The 24,715-nt window shown below is 40.8% G+C and overlaps 1 protein-coding gene across 2 annotated transcripts in view; it reads right to left on the bottom strand.

Annotated features, from left to right (window-relative positions):
• The window catches only part of sf3a3 (splicing factor 3a, subunit 3), a 55,463-nt gene that overhangs the window by 21,147 nt on the left and 9,601 nt on the right, over positions 1-24,715 (bottom strand). For both annotated transcript variants that reach the window (XM_061908386.1, XM_061908385.1), the window contains 11 exons: positions 23,009-23,061; positions 20,482-20,587; positions 20,338-20,410; positions 20,126-20,217; positions 19,951-20,033; positions 16,605-16,743; positions 16,455-16,523; positions 15,127-15,194; positions 14,833-14,940; positions 14,689-14,758; positions 10,849-11,013 (listed from right to left, as the gene is read on the bottom strand). In XM_061908386.1, the coding sequence (XP_061764370.1) occupies positions 10,849-11,013; positions 14,689-14,758; positions 14,833-14,940; positions 15,127-15,194; positions 16,455-16,523; positions 16,605-16,743; positions 19,951-20,033; positions 20,126-20,217; positions 20,338-20,410; positions 20,482-20,587; positions 23,009-23,061 (1,026 nt within the window). The remainder of the gene's footprint in view (positions 1-10,848; positions 11,014-14,688; positions 14,759-14,832; positions 14,941-15,126; positions 15,195-16,454; positions 16,524-16,604; positions 16,744-19,950; positions 20,034-20,125; positions 20,218-20,337; positions 20,411-20,481; positions 20,588-23,008; positions 23,062-24,715) is intronic.

Below are 24,715 nucleotides of genomic sequence, written 5' to 3'. Positions count from 1 at the left end.
AAACTTGTCTGATGGAGGTAAACAAGGAGGACACTGCATTACTCGGATGGGAGAAAATAGAAAGTTCTCACTACTTTCTTGGCCAACTAAAAAGTCAAGAGGGTTGTGCGCAGCACACTTGCTTGAGAGACATTGGCAATCTCTGGCAGTACAGAGAATGCCCACTTTCTTGCCACACTTTTTTCTGAACTGACTCATGGTGATGCTAAACAGGCCACACCTACAACCTGTCACAGACAGTAATTCATTCGCCAATGCACTGACGTCCACAAAGTCGGTATCTCAGAAGAGATTTCGCCTGGAGATAAGCAGCATCAAATAACTCATTCAAACTCAAACTGCTGAGCGCATCCTTTGTTTTGTAAAACACAAAAGAACAACTTGCCGACTGTCTTACAAAGAAAATGGTTCAGCCCTGCAGTTACTCAAGGCACTTGGTGATGAACAACGGAAACTTAGTTAAGCATAGAGCCTCTTAATATTGATTAATTTGGCTACTGATGTAATTTTGTTGTAATATGTTTTAGGGCAATGCTGCTTTGGAGTTGTTATTTTTTAATAAGTCACACGGTTATAGTATTACGCAAGCTTGTTTGTTTTAAAGATAAAATGAGTTTGTTAAGATATAGACTCATTTGTGTACATTGTATTACTCTTATTTTGTTCAATTAGAAAACTCCTAAAAGTAAAATGAAATGACGAATTCTAAAATTCGTAAATTTTACATATTGCGCATTAATGAATGCACTCTGTTAAGATAAAAACACATTTAAAAAAAAACACCATGTCTAGATGAAAATAAATTTTAAAAACTCTTAACAGCCGAATTGCACACCAAGAAAAACCATCACAGTGCTTTGTAAAGTTTTATAGCTGTGTGTAGAAAGGACCTGGGGTAGCATTCCTTTATGCACTGTGGATGTAACAGTCTAATGCTGAAGTAGTTACTCGGGGCCTCTCCAGTGTCATGCATGGAGTGAGAGGGATTGGATATTATGGATGTTCACTTTGTCAACATCTTTCTGCTGGCCACCCCCTCAATGCTGTTTAGTAGGCAGCCTAGGACGGAGTCAGCTCTTTAAGTCAGTTTATTAAATACCGTATTTCCTTGAATTGCGGCCGGGGCACTAATTAATTTAAAACCTCTTCTCACTCCTGCGCTTACCAAAGGCATGCAGTAAAAGTAAGCATGCGCTAAATATTTAAAAACCTCTTCTCACTCCGGCACTTAACAAATGCATGCAGTAAAAATTTGAGTGTGATGTAAGGATACCATCATGAAGAGCAACTTTAATAAAAAAAATAAACATTATGGTCCTACCTTTACTTATAAATATAGTCCATGCCATCCCCTTCTGATCAAAAGCATCGATAACTTCTTTATATAAGTCTTCCTTTCCTTTTTCAGTTTTAAGTCTTGATGGAGATCTTCCTTTATTACCTCCTGCTTCGAATGAAATTCCAGTTTAGAAAACTTTTATTTTAAAAAACACACGCTGCTCACTCTTGCTGGTCCAGTTCATATCCGTCATATCCGTCCCAGCACATATCACGTCAGTCATTTCACTTCTTCTACAGCTGAGTAGTCACAAGAAGGATCACTAGCGCCCTTACCACCAGAAGGCGGGAGTCATTTAATGACTCATATTTGACACATGCAGCAACGGTATTGTGACGGTCTCAAGCCGTCGTCTTGCGGATTCCCAGGACCACCAAGGAAGGACATGGCTTGAGCAGTTTGACTTTGTTTATTTTTCAATAAAACCTCAGTCCAGGTCGCGCTTCCGCTCCTCCTTTCTGATGGCTCGCTGTTTCCTCGCCGCCATCGTGGGCCGGGCTCCAGCGTGCCCTGCCTGTCTGTCGGACCGTCGGCTTCAAAGGTATATTAAAAAAACATAGCTGCTTACTGTTCTTTTGAGCATACCGATATTCAATAGCTTGGACCTTAAATCCTACTGAATAGCTCTTAATCTTCTTCCCTTTATGCGATTTCAAATTACCGGTATTGAAATCGGCCTAAATGGAGGAGGCTGATTTTGAGTTTGACCCGGCAGTAATTCAAGGCAGGCGCATACTATATGCCCAGCGGCAATTCTAGGAAATACGGTATGTTCCTAATTGTGCTTCCCCCACTCCAGCAAAATATAGCATAGTACACAGCAGAAGCTATCACTGTCATATAAAGTGCACAAAGCGTTAGAATTGGGATTCCAGTCCAGTGTATTGTTAGGTGAACACATCCATCCATCCATCCATCCATCTTCTTCCGCTTATCCGAGGTCGGGTCGCGGGGGCCGCAGCCTAAGCAGGGAAGCCCAGACTTCCCTCTCCCCAGCCACTTCGTCTAGCTCTTGCCGGGGGATCCCGAGGCGTTCCCAGGCCAGCCGGGAGACATAGTCTTCCCAACGTGTCCTGGGTCTTCCCCGTGGCCTCCTACCGGTTGGACGTGCCCTAAACACCTCCCTCGGGAGGCGTTCGGGTGGCATCCTGACCAGATGCCCGAACCACCTCATCTGGCTCCTCTCGATGTGGAGGAGCAGCGAATTTACTTTGAGTTCCTCCCGGATGCCAGAGCTTCTCACCCTATCTCTAAGGGAGAGCCCCGCCACACGGCGGAGGAAATTCATTTCGGCCGCTTGTACCCGTGATCTTATCCTTTCGGTCATGACCCAAAGCTCATGACCATAGGTGAGGATGGGAACGTAGATCGACCGGTAAATTGAAAGCTTTGCCTTCCGGCTCAGCTCCTTCTTCACCACAACAGATCGGTACAACGTCCGCATTACTGAAGACGCCGCACCGATCCGCCTGTCGATCTCACGATCCACTCTTCCCCCACTCGTGAACAAGACTCCTAGGTACTTGAACTCCTCCACTTGGGGCAGGGTCTCCTCCCCAACCCGGAGATGGCACTCCACCCTTTTCCGGGAGAGAACCATGGACTCGGATTTGGAGGTGCTGATTCTCATTCCGGCCGCTTCACACTCGGCTGCGAACCGATCCAGTGAGAGCTGAAGATCCCGGCCAGATGAAGCCAACAGGACCACATCGTCTGCAAAAAGCAGAGACCTAATCCCGCGGCCACCAAACCGGAACCCCTCAATGCCTTGACTGCGCCTAGAAATTCTGTCCATGAAAGTTATGAACAGAATCGGTGACAAAGGGCAACCTTGGCGGAGTCCAACCCTCACTGGAAACGTGTCCGACTTACTGCCAGCAATGCGGACCAAGCTCTGGCACTGATCGTACAGGGATCGAACTGCCATAATAAGACAGTCTGATACCCCATACTCTCTGAGCACTCCCCACAGGACTTCCCGAGGGACACGGTCGAATGCCTTCTCCAAGTCCACAAAGCACATGTAGAATGGTTGGGCAAACTCCCATGCACCCTCAAGAACCCTGCCGAGAGTGTAGAGCTGGTCCACAGTTCCACGACCAGGACGAAAACCACACTGTTCCTCCTGAATCCGAGGTTCGACTATCCGGCGTAGCCTCCTCTCCAGTACACCTGAATAAACCTTACCGGGAAGGCTGAGGAGTGTGATCCCACGATAGTTGGAACACACCCTCCGGTCCCCCTTCTTAAAGAGAGGGACCACCCCCCCGGTCTGCCAATCCAGAGGTACCGCCCCCGATGTCCACGCGATGCTGCAGAGTCTTGCCAACCAAGACAGCCCCACAGCATCCAGAGCCTTAAGGAACTCCGGGCGGATCTCATCCACCCCTGGGGCCTTGCCACCGAGGAGCATTTTAACTACCTCAGCAACCTCAGCCCCAGAAATAGGAGAGTCCACCACAGATTCCCCAGGCACTGCTTCCTCATAGGAAGACGTGTTGGTGGGATTGAGGAGGTCTTCAAAGTATTCCTTCCACCTATCCACAACATCCGCAGTTGAGGTCAGCAGAACACCATCCGCACCATACACGGTGTTGACAGTGCACTGCTTCCCCTTCCTGAGGCGGCGGATGGTGGTCCAGAATCGCTTCGAAGCCATCCGGAAGTCATTTTCCATGGCTTCCCCAAACTCTTCCCATGTCCGAGTTTTTGCCTCTGTGACCGCCGAAGCTGCACACCGCTTGGCCTGTCGGTACCTGTCCACTGCCTCTGGAGTCCTATGAGCCAAAAGAACCCGGTAGGACTCCTTCTTCAGCTTGACGGCATCCCTCACCGCTGGTGTCCACCAGCGGGTTCTAGGATTACCGCCACGACAAGCACCAACTACCTTGCGGCCACAGCTCCGATCAGCCGCCTCGACAATAGAGGTGCGGAACATGGTCCACTCGGACTCAATGTCCAGCACCTCCCTCGTGACATGTTCAAAGTTCCTCCGGAGGTGGGAATTGAAACTTTCTCTGACAGGAGACTCTGCCAGACGTTCCCAGCAAACCCTCACAATGCGTTTGGGCCTGCCAGGTCTGTCCGGCATCCTCCCCCACCATCGCAGCCAACTCACCACCAGGTGGTGATCGGTAGAAAGCTCCGCCCCTCTCTTTACCCGAGTGTCCAAAACATGAGGCCGCAAATCCGATGACACAACTACAAAGTCGATCATGGAACTGCGGCCTAGGGTGTCCTGGTGCCAAGTGCACATATGGACACCCTTATGTTTGAACATGGTGTTTGTTATGGACAAACTGTGACGAGCACAGAAGTCCAATAACAAAACACCACTCGGGTTCAGATCCGGGCGACCATTCTTCCCAATCACGCCTCTCCAGGTTTCACTGTCGTTACCAACATGAGCGTTGAAGTCCCCCAGCAGAACAAGGGAATCACCCGGGGGAGCACTCTCCAGTACTCCCTCGAGTGTACCCAAAAAGGGTGGGTACTCTGAACTGTTGTTTGGTGCATAAGCGCAAACAACAGTCAGGACCCGTCCCCCCACCCGAAGGCGGAGGGAGGCTACCCTTTCGTCCACTGGGTTGAACTCCAACGTGCAGGCTTTAAGCCGGGGGGCAACCAGAATTGCCACCCCAGCCCGTCGCCTCTCACTGCCGGCCACGCCAGAGTGAAAGAGAGTCCATCCCCTTTCAAGAGAAGTGGTTCCAGAGCCCTTGCTGTGCGTCGAAGTGAGTCCGACTACATCCAGCCGGAATTTCTCTACTTCGCGCACTAGCTCAGGCTCCTTTCCCCCCAGTGAGGTGACGTTCCACGTCCCAAGAGCGAGCTTATGTAGCCGAGGATCGGACCGCCAAGTGCCCTGCCTTCGGCTGCCGCCCAGCTCACATTGCACCCGACCTCTATGGCCCCTGCTATGGGTGGTGAGCCCATTGGAGGGGGGACCCACGTTGCCTCTTCGGGCTCTGCCCGGCCGGGCCCCATGGGTACAGGCCCGGCCACCAGGCGCTCGCCATCGTGCCCCACCTCCGGGCCTGGCTCCAGAGGGTGAACACAGAGGTATTTAATTGAGTACTATTTCCACGTCTGTTCACTGGCTGTGGGTGGTAGAGCTGACAACTGAAAGTCCATCACAAGCTCTTTTGTCTTACTGGCGTTCAAGTGCAGATGAGTCCATGCACACTAGCAGATAAAGCCTTAGATGACTTCTTGTTATTCCTGCTCACTCACATCAGACCAACATCCCACCACTGCAGAGTCGTCTGTGAACTTCTCCAGATGGCAGCAGTTTATGTCATGCCTGAAGTCTGAGGTATAGTGTGTGAACAGGATGATATTTTCCTCCAGCCGTTGTTCCACTTTATAATCCTCCTTACACTTCCTGGTCTTATATTTAAGATCCCGCCGAACTCTTCTCAGCTTCTCCTTGATCCCTGACATGAAAGCCCTCTTTTTCTCATTTGTTTTAAAAACAAAGTGCAACCAATATCTCCTCAGGATGAATTAACAATAAATTTACTTGACTGAGAAAATTAAGTGCAACCGAATATTTTCAGATAAAATGAGCAGTGGTTTGACCTGCTACTAATCTCATTTTAATACATGCTACAGACACCAAGAAACACAACAAATGCCAATGCCACAACACAACAACATGAAGCCACAACTCAACAACTTTCAGCTATAGTATGAATGCCAATAAACAGCACAACACAACAACTATAAGCAAAATCTCAGACAGACAGACAGACTTGAGTCTGCCAGACTTCCCTCTCACGAGCCATTTCGTCCAGCTCCTACCGGGGGATCCCGGGACGTTCCCAGGTCAGCCGGGAGACATAGTCTTCCCAACGTTTCCTGGGTCTTCCCCGTGGCCTCCTACCGTTTGGACGTGCCCGAAACACCTCCCTTGGGAGGCGTTCGGGTGGCATCCTGACCAGATACCCGTACCACCTCATCTGGCTCCTCTCGATGTGATGTGGAGGAGCAGCAGCTTTAATTTTAGCTCCTCCCGGATGACAGAGCTTCTCACCCTATCTCTAAGGGAGAGCCCCGCCACCTGGCGGAGAAAGCTCATTTCGGCCGCTTGTACCAGTGATCTTGTCCTTTCTGTCATAACCCAAAGCTCATGACCATAGGTGAGGATGGGAACGTCGACGGACCGGCAAATTGAAAACTTTGCCTTCCGGCTCAGCTCCTTTACCACAACCGATCAATACAGCGTCCGCATTACTGAAGACGTCGCATTGATACGCCTGTCGAACTCACGATCCACTCTTTGGCCCCTAAACATGGGGCCAAATATAGTTGTGAATTGTAGAACACTGCTGTGGTGTTGCAAAGTCACGACAGTGTGACGTGTTGTGCCATGAATTAGCGTTTTGTGCACGCGTGCAATTGCGAAATGTAGTGTAAATAACCCCCACAAATATTGTTAGTAAGGTAACTTCATCAACCACTACAATCTATGTATGTTAATCCAGTGGTTCTCAAATGGGGGTACGCGTACCCCTGGGGGTACTTCAAGGTATGCCATGGGGTACATGAGATTTTTTTTTAAATATTCTAAAAATAGCAACAATTCAAAAATCCTTTAAAATATATTTATTGAATATTACTTCAACAAAATATGAATGTAAGTTCATAAACTGTGAAAATAAATGCAACAATGCAATATTCAGTGTTGACAGCTAGAAATAATTTTGTGGACATGTTCCATAAATATTGATGTTAAAGATTTATTTTTTTGTGAAGAAATGTTTAGAATTAAGTTCATGAATCCAGATGGATCTCTATTACAATCCCCAAAGCGGGCACTTTAAGTTGATGATTACTTCTATGTGTAGAAATCTTTATTTATAATTGAATCACTTGTTTATTTTTCAACAAGTTTTTAGTTATTTTTATATCTTTTTTTCCAAATAGTTCAAGAAAGACCACTACAAAGTAGCAATATTTTGCACTGTAATACAATTTAATGAATCAGAAACTGATGACATAGTGCTGTATTTTACTTCTTTATCTCTTTTTTTCCCAACCAAAAATGCTTTGCTCTGATTAGGGGGTACTTGAATTAAAAAAAATGTTCACGGGGGTACATCACTGAAAAAAGGTTGAGAACCACTGTGTTAATACAATGTTAAGAAGTATTTTACAGTGTTAGGAAGCTGTTTGTAGTAATTGTAGTAATAATCACTACTGCCTAGTTTCTCTTGTTATATTCTTATTTTACTGTTATCTTTTTATTCTCATTGTTGCTTTTTATTCTTATTCTTATTGTAATATTTTTCTATTTTGTTTCCATTTATACCCCCATTATTTACTCTTTCCTGTTTAATTGATCTCAACTCTGTACACTGCTGCTGGAATTTTTAAATTTTCCTGAAGGAACTTTCCTGAAGGAATCAATAAAGTACAATCTATCTATCTATCTATCCATCTATCTATCTAACATGTTTTTGATATGTCCAAGTATGACACTGGTGAAATGTGTTATTAAAAAGACATGTAATGGGATCTGGGAAGAAGTGGTTACACAAGGATGTTTTGTGGAAAATGTTAAGGAGTTTTTCAGCTTATAACAACAGGGGTTTCTCAAAAGAACACCTGATATATTCATGCCAGCCACTAGCTACACGCTGCTAGCCTTGAGTGTAGGAGACCTTTCTTGGATGAGAGTGTAACTTCTAGGAGGCATTTTGTGGGTATTTTGCTAGCAAGTGTGAGCATAGCTGTTATGTATATATATCTGTGTGTGTGTATAAATAAATAAATTGATTATACTTGTATACAGCTTGCTTGTAACATAAATAAAGTCGTATGAGCACAGTCGTTCGCCAGCACTTTGAATTAAAAGGGGAACTGACAGCAAAGTACGAAAGTAGTGCCATGCGGCTTCTCCTGTCTTCGCCTATCACTAGCTGCATTTCCGTTACTTCAAGAAATGCGCAAAACCTAAATATCGCAATAAAAAAATGGTAATGGTAAAACCCATATGTTGAAAAACCTCTAAAATATCGCCAAAACATTTTTACGTTCTCATGAGGTGTTTTTCAGACGTTTAGATTTTGAAGTGTTTGGCAAAAACATGATACAAACACTTTTTTCACATTTACAGGGCACCTTAACACCGAACCGGGACTGATGCAGAAGAACTCGTGCAGACGGGTCATCTTGGTCTCGTTTCCGATCGATTGGCCAGGGGGAGCGAGGCAGCAACGGGCCGTCTCGCAAATCCCTTCTGGGGAATAGAGGGCAACCCGCTGGCTCCGAGAAACCCATATATCTGAACAAATGTCGAGAGGGGCTTTGAATCATCAATGTGTCTGAATTCCTCGTTCCCAATTATCACCCAAAAATCCCTTATTCATGGCAGTTGCCATACGAACGGATGTTGCCTTTGAGCACTGGTGTCAAACGTATGGCCTAGTAAGTATAAAACTGAGCTGCGATTTTTTTTAATGAAAAAAATTGCGGTTGTAAATGTCTCCAGTGGATGTTACAATAGCAATGTAAGTGTAGCCCAAGTCTCACATGACACTGTTTAAAGTTGACATGTCAGCTGACTTCAAGCGCCCTCTGGATTGGTTGCCACTACCCCAATCAGTGCAGGTGCAAGCAATCAGCTGCTCCTGTTGTGGCTGGCAGAAGGTGGCACAGACTGATTCAGTAGGACACACAATACCTTCCTTCACTTTAAATTATCCGCACAACAGATAAAATATCAAAACGGTAAAATGGAAAGACTTAAGTCATCCATCCATCCATTTCTACCGCTTGTCCCTTTTGGGGTTGCGGGGGGTCGCTGGAGCCTATCTCTCAGCTGCATTTGGGCAGAAGGCGGTGTACACCCTGGACAAGTCGCCACCTTATCACAGGGCCAACACAGATAGACAGACAGACAACACTCACACTCACATTTCCACACAAGGGTCAATTTAGTGTTGCCAATCAACCTATCCCCAGGTGCATGTCTTTGGAAGTGGGAGGAAGCCGGAGTACCCGGAGGGAACCCACGCATTCACAGGGAGAACATGCAAACTCCACACAGAAAGATCCCGAGCCCGGGATTGAACCCAGGACTACTCAGGACCTTCGTATTGTGAGGCAGATGCACTAACCCCTCTTCCACCGTGCTGCCCAGACTTAAGTCAACATGACTATATTCTCTGTTGTAGTTCAAGTTCGACTATTTCAAGTGCGACTAATGTACGGAATAATTCTGGTTGTCCTTACCGACCGCCAAGCTTTTTTATTTGGAACATGGTGTAATGATAAGTGTGACCAGTAGATGGCAGTCAAACATAAGAGGTACGTGAATACTGCAAGATGACACTAGTAAACAACACCAAATCTTTAAATGTTCCATTTAAAAATATAGAAGATTACACACAGCGCTCAAAAAACTGTCAAAATGTTTTAGTGGTAAGTTGTGAAGCCACACCGCTTCATGGATTGTCTGAGCATTACAGCTACCGTAGTCAGACAAACTGTGCATAAACATACTGGTGTTATTAAGGTGTATGCGTATAAGGACTACAAAATGGCACCTCTTAGCAGACATATTATCTGGCGTTTTGTTTCGCAATATCATGCAAAACTAAACTTTCTTACCTTTTGGTACCTGCTGATATTTGGGATCTGCATTAAGTCCTGAAAAATGACGATCGTCTGCCATTGTAGTCCGTGGCGACACCGTAGTCGATAAACTTCTTTTTTCTATCTTCTTGTTATGTGGCCGTCATTCTCGGCTGTTGCCATTTCTAATACAAAGTAGTGTAAAGTTCTAACCTACAGAAGACTCGATATGGAAAGGCTAAAACCTAGTGGGTTAACATAATTCACACACGGAACTTTATTTATTAGAGAGTCGGATGTTTTTTCACGGGAAACATTTCCGACGTGTTGCACTAGTGAACCACAGACGCTGCGCCGTTTGATGGGTCAAATGCAAAGAATAATTTCGCCACACCTAGTTTGTGTGTGACAATCATTGGTACTTTAACTTTATTTAAGTAAAGTCTGAACATAATTAAAACAGTTAGCTCCATCTTTTGACACATCTCAGGCTCCCCTCCTTGCACACTACACCGATACAACAAAGATGACGGAGATAAGATGCTGGCAAAGTGAAGCCACGTGAATAAAAAGGCCTACAAAACGGCGCATCCTTAAGCAACGGTTAGAAAGCGACTTTAAGATGTTCTGTGAAACATTTTGACCAAAGAACCACTATTACATGTTATGTAGACCACAAGGAAGTGTTTTAAATTTTGAAAAAATACATAATATGACCCCTTTAATATGTCGTATAATCCACCATGCCATTTGTATGAAAATACACCTGAATAGACCCGCTCCTGAGCAGTGTGCCTTATAATCCGGTGTGCCCTATGGTACAAAAATTATGGTATATCAAATTTCATTTGATGCATCTCCAGTAAAAAAAACTGCTTCACATGACTGGTAGAATGTGGGCGTGGCTATGTAAAAGAGACGGGCCTTACCTTGCCGTCCCAACCTAGTGGCAGATTTTTTGGGTTATAGATGATCTCGTTGTCCTCGTCTTCACTTTCACTCTCGCTGAGCTGCTCCTCTTCCTCTTCCTCACGTTCCTCTCCAGTCCTGGCTTGCTTCCTCTGCACATTCTCATGAGTGAGCTGCCTCTGCTCCTAAAAAGTGACACAACAACATGTTGTTAAAAGAGGAACTGCACTTTTTGGGGAATTTTGTGTATCGTTTACAATCATTATGGGAGACAAGAACACACATCTTTTTTTTAGGATCCTAAAGATGGTTAAAAAAAGCTTGAAAATTGTGGCTAATGGAGTCCCTGTTTCAGCCTTCAAAGCCATCTAAAAAAAAAAACTTCAAAACCCTAAAGCAACTTTTTATATACACACACTGTAAGTACATAATGTAGTAACAGACACGTTCCTAATAATATGTAGTATGTTTACATTTACTGTATTTTGGTCATTTTAAGCTTTACAGGAACTTCTTTCCTCAGCACACTTATTTCCATTTTTAAGCAGGTGCACTTCCAATTTTCGCCAACAAATGTATGTTCCTACTTCTGGAAATGAACGCAAGTGTGTTGCAATCATGGCAGACTTAGTAAGAGACAACAAAGATGACTGTTTAGCAACAAGTGAGGATTCACAACCCTACCTTTTTAAAGCTGGATGAACTGCTCGTTGTAGAAGCAAGCACGGCGAAAGGTGAAACGTTGGAGCAAACGTAACCAAAGAGAGTGAGGTCGGCGTACCTTGCCGGTACAAATGTGTAACTTGGAACCAAGCTATGTGGACATATATGGTGTACTTACTCAAAGTCAACTTGAAAAAACCTCCCCGGTCAGCTGGACCAAACAGACAACTGTCCATCGAGTGAGTCACTATGATATTGATCATGATACATGTCATGTGGTTTTAGGATGCATTTTTAAGGTAATTTAGAAGCAGAATTGATTGCTTCCATTAGCTTCATTGTCATCCACCAAAAAACAAGCCAATTTTTACAAATTACACTGCAAAAAAACTAAAACTTTTGTCTGCTCTAATTAGGATTGTGACTGATAGGCAAAACTCCCCAAAAAGTGCAGTTTCCCTTTAAAGAAGAGCCACTGAGCTCAGTATCTTACTTCAGGATTGTTCCACATAGCAACAAGCAACCTTCAGGTTGGGAGATTACCACTACTACATGAAACTTGTTGCCCCCATTAGGACTAGCAATTGATAATTGGATATCGGTCTGATATCAGCAAAAAAAAGAAGTATTATATGGGGCTCCAAAGTCTCTGATATAATCAATATAGTAGGAAGCAGTCCTGCAGCGCGTTTTCTTGTGCAAAGCTGGACAGCCGTTTAACATCTAAATGTCCTCCAATTAGCACACATGGTTGGTCTTTTCTTCTATTTTAGTCAAGACATTTACAAAAGGTAAACATGGTAGGCTATAGGCTACTAGAAACTAGCAGTTACACAGCAGCTAACCACTCATAAGCACACAAGTTATACAAACATCAGTGTCCTTGGTGAAACAATGTTACAGTTTAAAACCCTACATTTGTCAATATAAACAAGTATCAAATAAGTACAGTTACAAATTACTCAGGGGTACAAAGTATCCAAGGCAAAAGTGTGTTAGAAAATATCTAGCAACAAACGTGTTATGATCATTTAAAAGAGAACTGCACTTTTTGGCGGAAATTATGCCTATTGTTCAAAATCACAATGAAAGACATGACGAATGTATTTTTATTAATGCATTCTAACTTGTAAATAGAAGTCCACTTACAGCAGAGCCCATGGGAGGTCCTCTATTCCAGTGGTTCTCAAATGGGGGTATGCGTACCCCTGGACGTACTTGAAGGTATGCCAAAGGGTACATGAGATTTTTTTTATTTTTTTTATTCTAAAAATAGCAACAATGGAAAAATCCTTTATAAATATATGTATTGAATAATACCTCAACAAAATATGAATGTAAATTTATAAACTGTGAAAAGAACTGCAACAATGCAATATTCAGTGTTGACAGCAATTTTTTTTCCTAAATATTGATGTTAAAGATTTCTTTTTTGTGAAGAAATTTTTAGAATACTTCTTTGTGTAAAAATCTTTGTTTATAATTGAATTATTTCTTTATTTTTCAACAAGTTTTTAGTTATTTTTATATTTTTTTCCCAAATAGTTCAAGAAAGACCACTACGAATGAGCAATATTTTGCACTGCTATACAATTTAATAAATCAGAAACTGATGACATAGTGCTGTATTTTATTGTTTTATCTCTTTTTTTTCAACCAAAAATGTTTTGCTCTGATTAGGGGGTACTTGAATTAAAAAAAATTTTCACAGGGGGTACATCACTGAAAAAAGGTTGAGAACCACTGCTCTATTACCCCCATAAAACCCAATAAAAAAATCCAAAAAGCGCCAACAATACCAATAACCAAGTCTTAGTAGTAATTTTATTATAAACGCTAATGCAGACAAAATATTTTTAGTGGCGCCGGGATTACAAGATTGTGTGCCAATGTTGACATGAACAGCTGCTTCCTTGCTTGCTAAACTTTATTCTAGATAATAAAATCAGGTCTCTCACCTGGATAGTAAAAGGATGAGGACATATTCCCACAAGTTAGTACACTTTGACAGCCAATATTAACCCGGAAATGGTGAGAACGACACGAAAAGACAGTTGGTTCCACACCCTATTTCTTTGTTAGGATAATGAGTAATTTTTTTCATCTAAATGGGAATATACGAACACCCGATCAGTCGGCATCCTAATGACAGCAGACATTGTACGGTAAGTGATGTTTTATTATGTTTGTTGGCTCTCAAAGTTCTGCTGTGAGTAATAATTAGTAATGTATTTGGAAAAAAAAAACGAGCATCCTGATGTATTTTGTAAATTAATTTTGCTTAAGCTTAAAATAATCAAAATACGTAAATAATAAATATTATAAATGTGCCTACATAAATACCTACATTACATATATAATTACGTTATGTATATAAGACCTCAATGGAGGTCTTTGGATGCTTTTAAGGGCTTTATGGGCGGAATAGAGCAGCTCCCATATGCTCAATTGTAAACAGACTCACATTTAACTAATATTTAGATAGCATTAAAAAATACATCTGCTGTCTTGTGTTTCATAATGGTTGTCAATGATAAGCAAAATTCGAATAAAAGTGCAGCTCGCCTTTAACTTAAACGTAATAACTTCATGAAATATTGGGCCCACTAGGTGTCGCCAAAAAAAACTATGAAATACAACTCCACTTCAACCTAATCAAAGACTAGTCCATTCCAAATCCATCCATCCATTTCTACCGCTTGTCCCTTTTGGGGTCGCGGGGGGTACTGTAGCCTATCTCAGCTGCACATTGGCGGAAGGCGGCGTACACCCTGGACAAGTCGCCACCTCATCACAAGGCCAAAACAGATAAACAGACAACATTTCAAATCATTAACAATAAATAGGTAACTGTTTTTTATACCTACCATTGTTACCTGTATGAATTATTTGACTTTGTGTAGCCTTCTTAAGCGGTAGGAAATGGATGGATGGATGGATGTAGCCTTCTTTAACAATGCAGACTACAAAATAATACACATTTTTTGATAATCCAGCTAATATTGTATTGGATCAATATCGGTATGGGTTAATATTAAGGCTACAATACTGATATCGTATTAAAAGTAAAAAGGTTGTATCGGGACAACTCTAATTACATCTAATGAGGTTTAACCCATAACTGACAAACACTGGTTAATTCACAGCTACAGTTGTCCTCAAGATGTATCCAGTATATCATACAAACATTTTCTTACCCCAAGGACTTCCACATACTCGTAGAGTTGAGCCTCCAGGAAGCCAATTTCCTTGTTTCGCTCCGTGTCTCTGCAGGTATATTGGGTAGATTATTCTAAAAGAGTAACTTTGGTATTAGAGTATAATTATTTCAACCAACTTACTTTTTGGGACCTTTAGCTTTAGGATTCTTTGCAAACAGTGACGGGTCCAGTAGATCTAGGGATTTGCCTTTGGTGCCGAAAAGTCTCTGAGCTCTCTCTTCGAGAGTCCTTTCCATCATTAAAAAAAACAACATAAAATACATATTTCAATCAGAAGTTTGAAAAATATAAAAACATCTTTGGTGCAGACAATTGTTTAACAGAAAATAATTGTCATACACAGGACTTGAACGTGGCACCATCTTGAACGCAAGACTATTTAGAAGATCTATACAGTAGTTCAGACATGCTTACCCTCCACACTTGAGTCCCAAAGCCATGAGAGCGGACTTCAGTCTGTCCAGACCTAAGGAAGCCAACTCCTGTGTGACAAAATTACAAATTTTTTCAAGATACACTGTAATATACAATACTTAAAGTAATAAAGGCATGTAAATATTTACATCTGAAATTAAGTTGACCTATACAATGTTTCACTACTTTAAACAACAAGGTTCTAAACGTCAAAATTGACAAAGGTGTGTGTGCCCCATGAAAGGATCAAAAAATGTCCTGATTCAATTTGAATTGGTATTTCAAGTAGCGATCGGCAGATATTGATAGCAATTATTTAGTAAGGAGGCCGATACGATTTGGATGCCTCTATTTGCGGTGTTTGGCATTTTGGCTGGCTGCATCGAGATGTCAGAGTGATGTGGACGCACTTATTTAGACATTAAGTCAAGCTGTCAGGGGAGGAGCTTAAGCCTAATTGTTGTAAACACCTGCTGTGATAAAGGTTGGGTTGCACACTTTGAGGTTTTTGCATATTATTTACGGATATAAAGTCTCCAAGAGACAAGTGTATTAGAAAGTAAAAACAATTACCACTCCAATTCAATTTACTCTAATCTACAATTGTTCTGTTTGAGTAATTTTACTTGATCAAACCTTCAACTATGTATATTTCACATTAAAAAATAATAAAAGTATGTAAGATTTGGGCTATCTTCTCGGATCAATATGGGTAGTGAAAAAGTTGTAGGCGGACAACCAAAATAAATTTTATCATAAATGATAAATAAATGGGTTGTACTTGAATAGCGCTTTTCTACCTTCAAAGTACTCAAAGCGCTTTGACACTACTTCCACATTTACCTATTCACACACTGATGGAGGGAGCTGCCATGCAAGGCGCTAACCAGCACCCATCAGGAGCAAGGGTGAAGTGTCTTGCTCAGGACACAACGGCCGTGACGAGGTTGGTACTAGGTGGGGATTGAACCAGGGACCCTCGGGTTGCGCACGGCCACTCTTCCACTGCGCCACACCGTCCCTAATTATCATTTATACTGTTCTATGGTAGTTCTACCTATGGGAGAGGTAAACATAATTTCAATGCCCTGTGTTCTATGGTGAATTATTAATAAATAATCTATTCTAGCCAAAAAATAGACTACTGATATTTGTACTGGCAAACTAACATGAAATCGATATTGCTCATGGCCAATTGACATGATGTAAACCCTCCCCCGACCCCCGCCCAACTGCCAAACCGAATCATAAAAGCTGTCTGAAGCTGCTTATGTCTGACATTCAGAATAAAAAAACACAATCTTTTAAATGTCATGGAACTATTTTACCTCCCAAGAAGAAAAAGCAGAGAGGTCCAGGTGAGCTCCAGCATGTGTCAAAGCACTACTTGTCTCTTTCTGTGAACCAAATCATCAAGTACGGTCAGCAATATGAACTATTTCAACCTGAAACATAATCTTATAGTAAAGAGGACCTACAGGCCAGCCTGGAAAAGTGCCGCTCTCCCACTTCTTCTCAAAGTCTAACAGCACTTTGTCATAAAGGTCATTCTGATCCAGCAGAGGTTTGACACGGTCTGTGTAGTTCTGCAGGTACTCCAGCAGCATCTCCAAATACCTTTATGAAAAAACATCACATCTTAGTGCAAAGATTTTAACAGCACACTGCTTCCAAACATGGCCCACATGTTCACATAATGAGCAGTCCCTCCAGGATTTTGCAGGCTTTTGTATTGCCTTAATCATTTCAAAATATTAGATTTTGACTTGGGCTGTCAAAGATTAAAATGTTTATTGCAATTAATCGCAGTTTGTTCATAGTTAACTGAGAAGGAATTGCGATTAATGAAATGTTTTGGTCATTATTAGTATGCCTAGACAAATATTCATAAAAGACATACACACGTTTTATTGAGAATTTAAAAAAAGAAATCCTGCATTGCCAATTCCATCCACAGGGATGAGGGTACACACACTCTTCTGCATAACTGTGATGCTGTCTTTCATTGGCGACATGAGAGCGGAGAACATATAGTGTATGGCCGGGTTGGGAAACTTTATTTAGTAGATAAATCTACTCTTAAAATGTTGGTTATTGTACTTTTATTGAAAATTGGTTAAATGTTGAAAATGTGAACAGAAAGTGTTTCCTCATGTTAATTCAACATAAAGCGTTGGTTGCACTTTATTCAAATAAGATGTAAATGCATTGGCCATTAATTGTTGTCTACTTGCTTGTTTGTATCCACAATTAATTTCTAATGAATTATAATTTTTGCACATTGCTTTTCCTGCTTTGTTTACATAAGAAACAACGTTTTGATTAGACAGTTCACGTACTGCAACTGAGGGACAAATTGGACAAAATGTGCGATATGTCACCATGGGAGATACATTTTATTAGACACAGTGCTAGCTAGTATGGCTAAAAAATAAACACTTAACTAAAAATGCAAGGCATTAACCGCTATAACCGCGGACGTAGTCACATACGTGGCCGGGTTGCGGGGGGGGGGGGGGGGGGGGGGCACTGGAGAGTATCTCAGCTGCAATCGGGCGGAAGGCCTAGTACACCATGGACAAATCGCTACCTCATCGCAGGGCCAACATACGATAGACGGACAACATTCAAACAATTTATGACATTTTATTTCACATTAAAAGGACAAAACAGAATAAAAAACAAAACAAAAAAGTGCTTTAATTGTTTTTTATTGTGCGAAAGTGATTCAAATTTTTTTTTACTTTTATTATTTTACTTGTTATGGTTTATTCACAATTTATTTTCTTTTTTTAAAACTTTATTTAAAGTAGAAATTTGGTGGTACAATAAATACTCATGTTTTCAAATTAATAAATCATGTTATTAATTGTGATTACAATATCAATCGTAATTGTTATTTTTTCCATAATCGTCCAGCCTAATAGCACAGTAGTAGTACATAATTAGTCGCACATAGTTTGCTGGAATTGGTTGAATTTGCATTAATTGGCGGCAGGCTTATTTTTCTAAAAAAGTTTTTGTATTACATAGCGTATTTTTCGGACTATAAGTCGCAGTTTTTTTTCATAATTTGGCCAGGAGTGCGACTTATACTCAGGAGCGACATGTGTGTGAAATTATTAAAACATTACCGTAAAATATGAAATAATATTATTTAGCTCATTCACGTAAGAGAATAGACGTTTAAGATTTCATGGGATTTAGCGATTAGGAGTGACAAGATTGTTTGGTAAATGTATAGCATGTTCTATATGTAATAGTTATTTGAATGACTCTTACCATAAAATGTTACGTTAACATACCAGGCACCAACGTTCCCTCTAAGGTACGCGCCTGTGAAATTGCACACTGCTCACGCATCCTCTGCGCACGGCAAATCTAGACCGCGCGCAAAATCGAATAAAAAGATAAGCGCATAACAGTGTGCACATCTGTCGTCGCTCAAGGAGTTTTGGCGTTTGCTCACATAAATGAAAATTGCCAGGCACGTTCTCCGTTGGTTATTTATGCGTCATATAACGTACACTTATTCAGCCTGTTGTTCACTATTCCTAATTTATTTTAAATTGCCTTTCAAATGTCTTTTCTTGGTGTTTGATTTATCTAGGAGTGTAATGGTACGTGTATTGGTATTGAACCGTTTCGGTCCGGGGGTTTCGGTTCGGCACACGGGCGTACCGAACGAGTTTGTAAGCAAAAGTCTTCACAAGCTGCTCTGCTTTCTGCCTCTGTCTCAGCAGCAAGCATTGTACCACCCACACAACCATCTGATTGGTTACATACAAAGCCAATCAGCAGTGCGTATTCAGAGCGATGTAGCAGACAATCAGCAGTGCGTATTCAGAGCGATGTACCAGACAATCAGCAGTGCGTATTCAGAGCGCATGGATTCAATGCTTCAGCGTCGAGCAGATATTCGTTTAGCAGGTGAGCAGCGGACTCTCCCAAAATTATACTAAACACTTCCAAGTCAACTACTTTCTAAACATCACAATGAGCCGGTTGACCTTCTAGAAACTTAAAACTGCAGCTCAGCTCGCTCGCAGTTCTGGCTTAAGGGGAAGGCTAATTAGCTTTTAGCGTAACGTTAGCTCATTTTGCTGTGTGTGTGTGTGTGTGTGTGTGTGTGTGTGTGTGTGTGTGTGTGTGGGGGGCAGCAAAGCCCTGTCTGTCTGTTATTTCATTGAACTCCATGGTGTTCAGGGATTAATAGTCTATTCTTTTGCTGTTGTACTATTTTTTCAGCTATAGTTACATTAATCAGTAATGTAGCAGCCTAGTTTTGAAAGGCAGGGTCCATGCTATCACATGTTGATAAAAATATAACATTTACATAATAAAAGTCAACTACAGGCTTCCCGAATGCTGTAATAAATTAAGCATGATGAGTTGACTTGAAACTGTTTAATGTTGCACTTTTTATATGTAGAAGAAAGGTTTTGTCATTTTATTTAATCAAAGCAACAACTTGAGGGAGTTTAATGTGGATTAAAGTGGGCAGAATTATTATAGTGTTCCCAATGTTAAAAGGATAAAGCCATTGTTTAACAATTTGGTAAATAAATAACCAAAAAAACTGAATATTTGGTTGTTTTCTTAATGTACCGAAAATGAACCGAACCGTGACCTCTAAACCGAGGTACGTACCGAACCGAAATTTTTGTGTACCGTTACACCCCTAGTTTTATCTAATACATTTCCCCCAAAAATGTGACTAAAGTGCGACTTATATATGTTTTTTTTGTTGTTTTTTTTATGCATTTTCGGCAGGTGCGACTTATACTCCGGAGTGGCTTATACGCCGAAAAATACAGTACTTACTTTTTGTATTCGGCATTCTTCCGGTCTTTTGGGATATCAAAAAGCTGGTCGAATGATGACAAGTAAGCAATGTACTCAATTTTCTGATGGAAGAGGTGAAAATATATGTTAGATGGTTAAAAACATGCAAATCAGCAGTTACATGGTATTTTATGCTGAATGAAAGGGTCATAACCTCAGCTGCTTTCAGGTTGATGTACTTCAAATAGCAGTCATGGAGATCCAAGTAGCGTCCATATCCTTCCTCATCAGTGAATTCCACAAGGTCTGCAAAACATGAATTGAAGCGTAAACCTTGTGTAACTTAGACCTAACATTGCAAGAGTTACACTAAATTTAAAGTAGTATAATCTTAAACAATACACAATTCAAGTGATTAAGACCTACTCTGTGCCTCGTCACAAGGATTGTCTCTGGCTTTCATCAGCTCCTCAAACTCTGCAGACATGGGAATGGAAATCTAAAAAGAAATACAAAATGTTTAAACAGCTTTTTCTATATTGTTTTTTTCTAGTGTCAGTGATCACGTACTTCGTTTGGGTGCTTCCTGTGAAACTCCTTTATCTGTTTGAGTCTGTTGTAGAACTCTGCAAATTCATTCGGTCCTGAGATGGCAGCGAGTTCATCCCTTCTCATTCTGTCAGGAACAGAGCAGCCGTCATTGATGGGCACGGTCAACCTCCACCCATCATAATACAATTCATTAAAATACAATTTGGGATTGGATTCATATTATTTATCTACTTTTTTTCCTCAACTCTCACAATCAACTTTAGTCCTGAATAAAATAGCAAACATGTCATGTTTTTTTTTTAAATATTTGCTAGGGATGTCACGATATGAAAATTTATCACGGTTATCTTTGTTATTGCAGTATTTTTAATTGTGCTCTAAATTTTCTAAAAGTACTTATACCGAATTTTTTAACCAAGTTGTATTTTTAAAAAAACACACAATCAAAATGATTTCCTTTGTAAAAATAAAAATAAAAATATATATATATATATATATAAATGTTTTCCTACAAACAAAGTATTATGTAAGGGAAAAAAAAACATGAATAAATAAAATAAATGTGAACATTGTGCATGATAGCACTTTATTGACATAAGAGATACAAAATAACAACAAATTTAAGAATTTTGAAAGATGGCACCTGATGGCCATAAGACGTAACTGCACTTTTTGTCCATAAAAAAAAATGTGTTCTGTATGAGATCTAGTCTTTCACATAATGCTGCACGATTATGAATAAAATAATATTTAAGATAATTTTTTTATCAATATTGAAATCACGATTATTGATTATGTTAGGTAAAACAGAGTTGGGGTTGAGTCTCAACGCAACGCCATCGTGTAACTTGTAATGTCTAATAAGAAGTCTATAGATACATGTTATCTATATATTTAAAGACAAATACTTGTTTTTTGGTTCAAAAATAAGTGTAATTATATTGATGTAGATCATGTGTCTATCGCGAAATATATTGATATCTTATTGGCGCAGCACTAAGGTGATGGGTCAAATGCAGAGGATAATCTCACCACACCTAGTGTGTGTGACAATCATTGGTACTTTAACATGTGTGTGTATATATATATATATATATATATATATATATATATATATATATATATATATATATACACACACACACACACACACTAACTGCTGCTCATTTAGCTGTTGTGTAAATTTTAATGACTAACAAAATGACAGAAAGGGACAGTACTAAAAACACAAGTAACCTTTTTTACATATTAAAAACAGTTAAAATAGCAGCAATGAAAAACAAGAAAGCACAAACTAACTTCTTCAAAAGGAAAAAGAAGAATGATGTTTGGTTAGTGTGATGTTTAAAACGCTGCACACTGGTGTGTTGACTATTGAATAACTCCTGGCAGTTTTTGCACTCTAATAGACTCAATGTGTAAAATTCTATATTTGATTTTTTTTTTTTTAAATGTTGCTATTTAAATAGATTGTTTAATTTTATGATACCTCTGCATTGGTGCCTGTCCGCGGCTCAAGTTTTTTGAAGTGCCTTTTTCACAGCATTGCAAACAAACACTGCTTTAAAATGTAATTGAATTTATGTAGTTTAGCTGGCTGACTTTAGCTAAAATTATAGTTAAAGTTATTTTTCACACAACTTTGTCTCACTCTTGTTAGCTAGCTTGCTAGCAAGGTAGATGCTTTAATTTTCCTGAAGGAACTCTCCTGAAGGAATCAATAAAGTGCTATCTATCTATCACTCTTACCGAGGTTAAGACCCCATCCTCCCTCCAGATGTCTGACATCATGTCTCCACTCTAAATGCTTACGTATTACAAATGTACTGCCATAAAAACAAGGTCCGCCTTGCTAAATGAGCAAGGTATTAATGTTTTTAACAAGAATAAGAGGAAATATCCTCACACTTCACATGTTATCACTGGCATTGGCTTTGCGAGTGACCTACCACCCGGCCAGAAAAACTTGAGCAATTACATCACAACTATTGTCGAAAAATATAATTGTCTTTGACGAACTGTATTTTTATTTACTGCCTCTCTGTGGTTTGTGCTTGTTATTGTGCCTTTTTTACGACATTGCAAATTGACGTTGCTTTGAAAAGCACTTGAATTGATAGACAAAGTTTAACTGGCTGACTTTGGCTAAAACGATAGTTAAATCCATTTTTCACACAACTCTGTCTCACACTTATTAGTTCGTTAGCATAGCACAGGACTAGCTAACAACCTTACCAAGGCTGAGACCGCATCACACCTCCAGATATCTGACATCATGCCTACGCATTAAATGTTCGCATATCAAAGATGTACTGCTATAAAAACCAAGTCCACTTTGCAAAAAAAAAATATTTTTAACAATGTTCTCACACTTTACATGTTTACATTCCGGTGGCGGCGCAGACACACTTCCGCCCCGAAAAACACGAGAGTGGATGTTACGACTGTTGTCGACAAATATAATCGTTGGCGACCTATTTTATTGATGACATTTGTCGAGTTACCGTTGCACTCCCATCATAGAACTGGAATAACAAGGACTTACCCATCTTTGTCTTCATAAGAGTCCCTGAGATTGGCACTCACATCCATATACCTCTAGAAAAAGATGGCAATGATCAGTAGACCTGCAGACAAGAAATAGTGCCTGCTCTCTCTCGTACTCACATATTGTGGCTCTGCCTGTGACTATTTTTTTCAGTAGTATTGTAGGTTTAACAGGCAACTTATTGATTACTTCGAGGACTGCCAGGCTGACTCACCCTGGCTTTGACCTGCTACCCTCAGGAAGGCGCTACAGGGTCATCAGGTCTAAGACAGACTCAAGAACAGTTTTTTCCCTAAACCCATAACCACGGTGAACTCTCATAGGCACTGGTTTTATTGCTTAGCACCTACCTGTGTGCAATTTTTAATTTTCACCGATTCTGAATGCTTCTATATATATGTAAATAACATAATATTCAATATTTAAACAACACATTCAGAACATTCGTTCTCAGGACTGGACTGTGCCCCTTACTTCCTTTTGCACTATTTTTATTTTCTTTCCTTCCTATGTTTTGCATATTTGCAGACTGTCACACTGATACTGGAGTTGATTTTAATCTCATTGAACCTGTGTATAGTGTCAATAAAGGGCATTCTATTCCATCATCCAAACATGAATAAAAAAAACAAACTAATATTGACAATTGAGAAGTAATGCAGTAAGTCAAAAGTTGCTTGTGTTAAAATACATTTTACTAATCTTTGTGTATTATGTAGGTCTAGAAGACAACCCAATTACTTTACAATTGTTTGACTTATTCATTTTGGTTTAAAAAAATGCAACCCAATAAATGCGCAGCTGGTCAGAAAAATAGCACCACAGCGGCACTTTAGACACCCCTTTACAGATTGCAAGAGAATACATTTACAGTACATTCATACATGCCAACCCTCCCAAATTTTCCAGGAGACCCCAGAATTTCAGTGCCTCTTCCGAAAATCTCCCAGGACAACGATTCTCCCAGATTTCTCCCCATTTCCAGGCGGACAACAAGGCACACCCCCTCCAGGTCACAGCGGACCTGAGTGGGGGACAGCCTTTCGTCACATATAAACAGCGTCCCGGCCCAGTCACTTTATAACAACTACGGCTTTTGGAAAGTACACAACTGTACACACAACAAGAAGGAGATTATTACATATGTCTCCGTTATCCATAGGTTTATCTATAACCCATAAAGTAGGCAGGCACGGAGCTATTTCTCAGTGTGTGTTTATTCCAGCCGGCACGTTATTACACTGACACACAACATCCAGATTCCCATCATGCATTGCTTCAAAACTACAGCAAGTAATAATGTAAAAAAAACATAACAGAGATGAAGCAGAAGAACGAAGAAGAGACAGTCATGGCGACGACGAGTAAGAAGAATAAGTAAGCTTGCAAGTTACAGAGAGGGTGTTCAGCATGGGTAGAAAGATAGTGACAGAGAACATAACGAGGATGGACAATAATAAAATAAAGGTCTTTCTGTGTGGAGTTTGCATGTCCGCCCCGTGACCGCGTGGGTTCCCTTCGGGTACTCCGGCATCCTCCCACCTCCAAAGATATACACCTGGTTGATTGGGAACACTAAATTGGCCCTAGTGTGTGAATGTGAGTGTGAATGTTGTCTGTCTCTCTGTGTTGGCCCTGCGATGAGGTGGCGGCTTGTCCAGGGTGTGCCCCGCGTTCCGCCCGATTGTAGCTGATATAGGCTCC

This window comes from Nerophis ophidion, linkage group LG08 (genome assembly GCF_033978795.1).
Source record: "Nerophis ophidion isolate RoL-2023_Sa linkage group LG08, RoL_Noph_v1.0, whole genome shotgun sequence".
In the NCBI taxonomy this organism is placed as follows: domain Eukaryota; kingdom Metazoa; phylum Chordata; class Actinopteri; order Syngnathiformes; family Syngnathidae; genus Nerophis; species Nerophis ophidion.
The sequence above is the reverse complement of the archived record's forward strand: the minus strand, read 5'-3'. Positions and strand labels throughout refer to the sequence as shown.